General features: G+C 43.0%; 1 protein-coding gene across 1 annotated transcript in view; it reads left to right on the top strand.

Moving 5' to 3' along the window:
• Positions 1–6,634, top strand: part of LOC124689728 (purple acid phosphatase 17-like) — a 12,973-nt gene extending 6,339 nt beyond the window's left edge. The window contains exons 7-9 of the mRNA XM_047223210.1: positions 5,921–6,075; positions 6,146–6,215; positions 6,293–6,634. Coding sequence (XP_047079166.1) covers positions 5,921–6,075; positions 6,146–6,215; positions 6,293–6,634 — 567 coding nt within the window. The remainder of the gene's footprint in view (positions 1–5,920; positions 6,076–6,145; positions 6,216–6,292) is intronic.
• The last annotated feature ends 2,460 nt before the right edge of the window (positions 6,635–9,094 follow it).

The following is a 9,094-nucleotide window of genomic DNA, read 5'->3' as shown; positions in this document are numbered from 1 at the left end:
GTTTATTTGGCATGTGTTTGGTTTTTGCCACAATTTGGCTTATCACACTTCATTGCATGTATATATGGTCCATTTGTCATAGACTCAACTTTTTTTTACAAAGTTTTGACAAAGTTTGGCTTTAATATTTTAAGCCACAATTTGGTGGCTAGCCATACTAGCTTTTTTTTGTTGCTAACCACACTTTGGCTTTGGAAAAATGTGGCTACCAAACATGGGTCCTAATAAAAGAAAACAACACACTAATGTGTGGTAAACCAAAAATCCCTACTTTGCAAAGTTGCATATGTGCAAAAGGGGGGCAATGCATGCATTATTCAGAAGTTGACTGTGGTTTTTGTAGTGTAACCAATTAATTAAGCTTACATATGGGAAGAGGCTAGCGAGGCGAACTCAAGCAGCTATGGTTCCAATGTTGTCAAGTTTGAAGTGGACACTGCATGAAGCTTGCTCAAATTAATGGGTAGAAAGCCGAAAGTAGTCCATATTTATTCTATATGTGTGTGAATAATAACTCTTCACCCCAAACCTCTATGTATGATAGGGTTTTATGTTTTTTACTTGTTAGTAGTAAGTACATGTCATGTGATGGCTCCATGCACATGTTTCACAACATTTTTTTTGATTTGTTTCTACCTCATTTGGTTGGTTTCAAATTTGGTCAAACTTCCTATATATGCGCGCAATGTTGTACTATTGGGACCCATGTTTGGGCTTTGTTTGTGGTACCACACTTGCAGGGTACCTCCAAGTATTTTATTCCCAAAAATTATGAATTCTAATTAAATGGTGAACTATAAACTGATCATCTAAAGTTGGAAAATAAAATCCATATATAGCTACACATCGAGATATGTGTATAAGGTAGACAAACTGCATTGCCACACATGCCTTATATAAGTTTGTTTTTTCTAGCGGAGTGGATTCCCTAATCACCCCACGGTTGTGACATTGTCAATGTTGTCATGATAAATAACATTGCGAGACTTTCCATCTTATTCTTTTTTGTAGAAATGATTGTCCCATTATGGCAAACGTCCCCATTCGTTTTTCAAATTAAGTAAACATTATAGGATGAAAATTCATTGAAGTGACAAATTTTCTAGATTTCTAACTATTTTAGCTCATTCAAACAAGTTTGCAATAGGCCGACCTGTTGTCCAGTGACAATTTTAGAGTACAATTTGATCAACATCACAAAAAAGTGCTTTTAAGGCTCGTAAGTAGTATCATACATGCCATGTTGGCAAAAATCTAATGTGTCACATCAATTATGAGGTGAGAGATGAGAGTAGTATTATAACACATAAACCTAGAAAACTTAGAAAACTTCATGACAAATACATCATGTACACACATTTGCATTGAGATTCTACAAAACTTTAAATATGACATAAGTATGAACCATATTATGATACTATGCATTGTGGAGGTAGTATCACAAACTAGTAGTGTATGATACTACGTACTACGTACTTCCCATTGTGACTAGTCTTAATCACTCTGACCTCGCCGTCTCGCCGTCTTACTATAGTACATACTACACCCCCACTCCGTCTCTCATACATCGCCCCACTCGTTTCCCACTCCGTCTCTCATACAGCGGCTGCGGCTGTAGATATCTTCGAGGATCTGGGCGATTTTGACCCGCTTTTCGGCGCTCGCCGTTTCAAGGTGAAGACCCCAATCTTAGCATGCATGTTGGACCAATTAGGAGTACAAAATTATGTTCTAAATGTTGCTCAAACTTTCCATACAACTAATATATAACTTATACTACGTAGGTTACACCATCGAAAAAGGTATGACCAGTTGAGAAATGGGAACAATAACTTGGAACCTTTCTTACTATCGAGTGGGACGTGTGATATTGGTGTGACCCTGCTTTTTCTTCTTCTACATAATGGCTACATGATGGTTCTAGAAAGAAGTGTATGTCTGTTGTGGTATCTCTTGACGCGAATCCCTCTAATCACAAGCGTTAGATTTTGGAAACCAACGGTTAGTACTCGCTCGTTACATGTCTAGTTCAAAACTCGGTGCATTTTGTATGTTGTTGTAGTAGTCTAGTAGATAGATTCAGATGCATGGTCGGGAGTGCAAACATTTCGCAACTAGTTGATCCCTCATCTTATTGTCGGATGTCACATTTCGAGTTTGTAAAAAAATGTAAATTCAAATCATAGTCACGGGTTATGTTGTATCTTGCGCACATCTAAACATTTGTTTCAAAAAGTGACCATATGTGAGCTGTGGAAAAAAGAAAAGACCAAAGTGAATAATATTCCTTAACTATTCACATATCATTTGTCTTTTTTGTGCAAGCTAGATTTTTTTTTACATCTGTGACTGTGGAGCAATACACAACATAATATGTGTCCCAGTTTTGTTTTTCTTCATATTTTTTAAAAGTGCAGAAGTGTGATATCCGATAATAGGATGCGAGTGCAACTAGTTGCAAATGAGATGCTAATGCATGCTGATATGATACTACCTCTGTCCATAAATAGATGTACTATGTCTTTTGTCGTGGCCCCATCCTACTTCTGCATTTTCTTTACGGCCATTTTTGAGTAGTTGGGACTTGGACGTGATCGGACTAGTCGATACTCGATAGTAGTCGTAGTACTCGTACAACTCTCGCATGTGGCGTCAGCCTCTAGAGTAGTAGTACTAGCTAACGGATAGATTATATCTGGAGAAACCGACATGGCCATTGATATGACAAGACTATACCCGGATTCTGGACGCATTGTAGTGACTCCATCAATGTTCCCCTATGATGGTGTATTTTACTCGCTACACCAGATTGTCGACGCAGAGGATTCCTTGGCTTCCGCGCAAGACCCTTCCCAAAGAAGGCATCCGCTCCGGCCCGTTGATTCTATGTGGACGGTTCCAGTATTGCTTTATGTGTTTTTGTACAAGTATCGTATACTAGGTTTTCCTTCCCTCCATATTAGGGGTTGTTTGGTTTAGGAGATAGGTTTATGGGGTGAGAGTATCCCCAACCACCTGGCTAGGGATAGCCAATTTTTGTTGTTTGGTTGTGTAGGAATTGAGTGTAGGACGAGAGGTGGGTAGTGGTATAGATTTTTTTTTTGTTTGCTCGAAATGTTAGGGGTGGCTATAAGATGGTGAGATTATCTCTACACACATCAAATATACCACACCTCCTATTTTTATAGCCCAAAAAAATACATAACCGGTGGTATGTGAATTGATCTGGGTAAAAATATTACACAACCGTACAAATATTCAAATCCTATAGTCAAATCCTACATAACTCCTATAGTCAAATCCTACATAACTCCTATACAAATTGTACGAATCAAAGGATATGATTTTCGCCCTATATAGCTTGTTTGATTTGAAGAATTGAATCCTCCAAAATTTCTATGTATTGTTTTCTTATACTAGTACAACCCTATGGGATTTCTAGTAAGAGGTTAGACCTCTTGGAAAAATTCATATGCATCCGTGACAACTATGCTATGCACTCTCAATCTATATAGAAATTTCCTTTGTCTTTCCTATGATACCATCACACACCTAGCTCTACCAATTCCCGTAGATTTCTTTCCCGTAGGATTCAAGGAGGCATATGTCATAGCGATTCTCCATTATTCTATCATATGAATCTAACATGCACTCTCGGTTTGAGTGATGCAAAGTGGCCACTATAAGATTTATTTAGTCAGATTAATTGGTCATGCATACACTAGTTGTTTTCTATCTTTCCTACACATGTCAATTAGCGAAATTTATAAGTAAAATCCTAAAATTCAAATAAATTGCTGAAAATTGGAAATAATATTACAGATTGTAGCAAATTACTAAATCGATCCAGTAAAATATGTACATGGCTTCAAGAATCTTTTTGCCGAACTGAGTAGTCCGTAAATGATGTCCTTGGAGTAGTTTGTGAGTTAAAGAACGTCCATTTCGTCAAACTGACATGGCCTTTGATTTGACAAGAGAACACTAATATTTTGGACCTGAATCAGAGTGGTAAAGGCGTACATCTCGATCAATGCAATGGTATGATGGCTATGCAGCTATACCTATATAGGAGTAGACTACTAGTAGACTTTGGGACACCGAGATTTGGCTTCCGCGGCCGACCCCGAACAAGATTCTTTTCACTGACATTGAATCGCTCGAAACTTGGGGTCCGCCTGTGGCGGGACCAGCCCGTCAATGGCCCAAAGTCTTATGTGCTCCCGCCCTTTGATTTTGGATGGACGGACAAGATTGCCCGGTCCCATCCCCGTCCCGTTCGCTCCAGTTTTCATCCTCCTCCCCGGGAACCCTCCCTGAGAGCTCTACACCGACCCCTTCTATCCCCACTCGCTTGTCCCTTCCTTCTTCCTCCAGCGATTCATCCATCGTTCAACAAGTTGTCTAAGAAGAACATGAAGAAGTGTAAGAAGAGGAAGGAGGCGTTGTTGTACCGAGACTAAATCCGCGGTGAAATCCATCCCGCTGAAAGTCCTGCAAACTCCGACTTTGAATGTGTACCAGCGGCGCCGGCGGACAGGCATGTCTGCGCTTCCATCGCAAGCTCAGTCTGCGCTTCCATCGCAAGCTCAGTCTGCGCTTCCATCGCAAGCTCAGTCTGCTTCGGGCTTGTTGGGTCAGGGCAGAGTAATCCAAGAAGAGTCCTGGTAGGTTTTTATCGCCATGTGCTTTCTTTGCCCCCATGAACGCAGATTACAAGCAAGGCAAACAGATCCAACTATTTTTTTTACCCGGGAGAACCAGCTATTTGACCGTCTTTCTTCCAGGGCCGCCCGTTCAAGTGTCGCCCTTCCTACCGATGCCGAGAAATCGACCGTGTTTCGCCAAGATGGTGGGTACGTAGCTCCCCGGTATGTTTCCATCGCCATGCCGAAGTTTCTCTGTGGCTAGCGGATCAAACAATTTAACCGTCTTTCTTCCATGGCGGCTGGTTTCAGCGCCATTCCTACCCAAGTTGAGAAATCGCTCGTTTCTCGCCAACCTGGTGGGTACGAAGCTCCCGGGTATGTTTCCATCGCCATGCCGGATTTTCGTTGAGTCCTTGCCGGCAGGCGGTGCCAACTAAACCGGCTATCATCTTCCAGGGCCGACGGTTCCAGGCTCGTGCTTTCTACCGCAGGATCCACTTCGTACTTAGCTATCGAGGACCCGTTGTTTGATGAGCACTTGTTAGCTCTCAAGAGCATTAATAATGTATGCACTATAATATACGAAGTATATCCATTGCTTTTTTTTCTTCCTCTTCATCTCCGTACTGCATGAGGGCTTCTTTAATTCGTAGGACTTCTATAAGAATTGTGTAGCATTTAGATCCTATGGGTTCTTCCCTACATTAGTTGTTTGATTTATAGAAATATATCCTATGTTTGTTCCTTTTTCGAAATGGGGGACATATCACAGCCTCTGCATCAAAATGATGTATATGGCTGCTTTATTGCTTTCTTCAGTTCATACACAAATTATGACAACTTCTCACGGATCAGCTAGAGTCGACACAAAGATCCACCAACGAAACATAGAAAACGAGCGGGTGCCAAAAGGCAAAAACACATCGATAAGTAATTCTATGAGGAAACCGCAGCCACCCCGGCTGTAAAAATCCCGTGCGGCCGTCTCTAGTCAGTTGCACCCAGACTCCATGATATCCTGCTGATCCTCGGGCTGGAGATAAGAAACATACGGATCTAGTGAATAATCATAGGGATAACCCGCAAGAAGGGATGAGATTTGGGTTTATTAAACACGACTTCATTTTGTACATTCCAAAATAGCCCATAAAATAGCGCATACACCCTCTCTAATGTATACAAAATCCTATGCTTTTCCTAATCTTATGATTTTCATATCCTTTGAATGAAAAAGGATCCCCGATTCGTTATTGGTGAATTTTTCCATGCAGGAAGGGATTATGAGATTAAAGGGCCACAACACCACCCTTCATAACAGAAACCTCAAACTCTTGCATAGGTTTGGTATCCTGAATGCAGAATCAGAGACGAATGCTCAGTCTCCGGGAGAGGAGCAGCCAGTGCGCGTGTGTGCATCTTCGGCCGTGTATGTTTCCATTGCCGTGCCGCCTCCTTGCTGGCTGCCAGATCCAACTACTTAACTGTCTTTCTTCCAGGGATGGCGGTTCCATAGTTGAAGAGGTTCCTATGGACAAGGACTTTGCAGCTCTCAGGCATATTGAAGAGGTTGGCACTCCATTTGTTTATTTCTCCCCCCTCATCTGCACTCTGCATACTTCATTGCTGTTGAATTTGCAATGCAGGATGTGATAACACGATTCTCCGCGAAACTGGACCAGATCAAGGGCCACAACACCATCCTTCATAAGAAAATCCGCCACCTCGTGGGCAGGTGCATTTTAGATCGTGCCATATCGGAGGAGAATGCCCGTTCCGAGCAATCTTCTTTTGATAAACGGTACTCAGACGTTCTCGCGGAGTGTAAGAAGTTGAGGAAGGAAGTCGAGGAACTACGCGCCCAGCCACCGATGAGTGTGGTCACTGACAAGGCTGGTCAGTGTGATTGCAACCGTGATCGTGAAAGTTTTCAACAGAAGTGGAGTTGCATGCCGAACATGCGCAATATTTCGAGACGAAGTACTTGAAAGTTCGCACAGAGTGCGATAAGTTGAAGAAGGAAGTCGAGTGTCTCCGCTCCCAAGCAGCCAACTATTGCGACATCGGGAGACCAGGGTGTGCTAATTGCAGCCGTGAATTTTGGAATCGATGAAAAGTTGAATTTGGCTTTGTTGTGCAATATAGCAAGACTCGTTCCTCCTCTGCCTTCGTCTTTTGGCATAATTGCTTTGTCTTCGTATTGACTCCTGAATGATTCGTATATTTCGACGGTTTCGAATTATGTACAACTTTTGTAATATTGGTCAAACTAGTTTTGACCAGGGTTTGTGTAGGGTGGTTGAATTTTTTTGGTTGGTCCAAATTGTGTTGTGTGGTCCAAATGTGATGTATCATCACACCACCATGTGCCCCGCCACCCCCAGGTTTTGGTAATGCCATTCTGATACATGCTTCATAGAAGGAACATACATTTTTTCCATTAGGGCATGACAATTTTGAAAAATTCAAACAAAAATGGGAAGAGAGAATGGTAACATCATTTTCCATGTGATGCCCCTGTGCCAAATTTTGGTTCATTTTAAGAATGTAAGGTGACAAATTACTCGAGGAAGCTAGTTGGAGTAGACGGGCATGACCGGATTGGCATAGGGGATTTATTTTTTGAAGGATGTTATTTTTCATGGACAATATCTGACACAAACAATAAAATGTTAAGGTCTCATATTATTCTGAATGATTGTGAATTACTTATGACGTTTGGAAGTATTGGTATACGTGAGAATCGAGTACATGCACGACTTCACGCGTCCACAACTAATCGGCCTCATCGTCTGTCGCGTCCACAACTAATGCCCCTCTGATACAGAGAGTCAGAGGCTATAAAATAATCGACCTCATCGTCTCTCGCGAGCTCGTCCTCTCCCCTCCCATCAACTCACCGCACCTCCGAGGCATCGACTTCCTCGTTTCCAACCGCAGCAGAGCATGAAGACAGGTCTTGCGTACGAGGCGGAGCAATCGGCGGCCGCTCGCGCAGAGGATGCCTCTGCGGTAGTGGCCGCCGCGGCGGGTGAGGCTTCACCGGGCACCCAGGCCGCTCGTCTCCTCTGCTTGTCTGATTCTTCGACCTCGGTCGAAACGGGCGTCCCGGCCGTCGAGGAGAAGGTGGATAGCAACGCCGTTGCTCCCGCCGAAGATCCGCAAGGCGTTGCAGGCCACCACGGCGAGGTCTTCCTAGACCCGGTGCTGGACGCGGACCTCGACCCCTTCGACGATTTCGGCCCAAACGTTCGGCTCCGTGGAGGATGTCGAGGGTGACGACGAGGAGGTACCGCTCTTTTACCGAAACTCGTCCCGATCCTTTTTGTGTCATATTACTGTTCGCGTGGTTTGCACGAACCTGGTTCTTGATTGATTTGATCCCCTACCTTGTTCTTGTAGACGTACTTGATTCTACGGTTCGTACGGTCAGATTCTAGTTTCATTTCGACTAATCCGCCATGTAGTTGGCTTGATTTGTCATATAATTAATTTATCTGTTCATACTTAGTGGACTTGCAATTGTTGTGGCTTATGTTCATTGCTGTTCATAGGGTTTTCTCGTGATTTAGTATGATTTCTTCTGCCATTTACTTGTTCTACACATTTAATTTTAGGGTTTCTAAGGTTTGCTTATGATAGTGCAGTATTTATTCGATCTTTCATTAAGCACCCGATTATTATGTACTTTATAATTCACAGGAATATTCCGATGACATGGACGACAACAAGGAGCGCAGGGACCGCAAGAGCCGCTACGTTCGAAGCGGCCGAAGGGTGGTGAAATTCGTTTCCGCATGCGCGGGGAGCTATTTTGCCCATTCTCGTGGCAAAATCCTCCGTAAGGACATCCGCAGCTCGATCCAAAGATGCGACGGGTGTAGGCCTAAGTACATCGGGGAAGCACCGCCACGCAACCAAGGCCAAGCACGCAGCATATGGCCTCTTCCTCCCGTAATTACGTCTTGCCCGGCTTGTTCCCGCTCAACGCCCCGCCGCTGGCCCTCATGCTCCCTGGTCCCGTTTAAAGTTCATATGTGTAATCTTATTCCCTTTGGAAGTTCGGTATTAAACTCTACTAGTACAACCGTGGTGGTCTTGTGATGGTAGTACTCTTTTGATGCATTTGTGATGTAGTAGTACGAAGTACTAGTATTTTTTTTGAAATGGTATAGTACTATCTAAGAAAAGTACTCCCTTCGATTCACATTCATTTTACACCAAGAAATATGGATCGGAGTGAGGGAGTAAATTAAACATGGCATCTCGTGCATGAAGCTTGACATATCGATCAGGTTGGCTAGAATGGCAATACAATGCTGCTCATTAGGCAAATGCATGCCATGTAAAGAAGTCTATACTGACATAAAAAAAAGACTACATTGGGGATTAGAGTCAATTGGGGCATCTACAATACATAAAATCTTGCTTGTAGCTGATTTTGGCTA

Source organism: Lolium rigidum, chromosome 2, assembly GCF_022539505.1.
Source record: "Lolium rigidum isolate FL_2022 chromosome 2, APGP_CSIRO_Lrig_0.1, whole genome shotgun sequence".
In the NCBI taxonomy this organism is placed as follows: domain Eukaryota; kingdom Viridiplantae; phylum Streptophyta; class Magnoliopsida; order Poales; family Poaceae; genus Lolium; species Lolium rigidum.
Note: the sequence above shows the minus strand (reverse complement) of the source record. Positions and strands in the feature narration are given on the sequence as shown.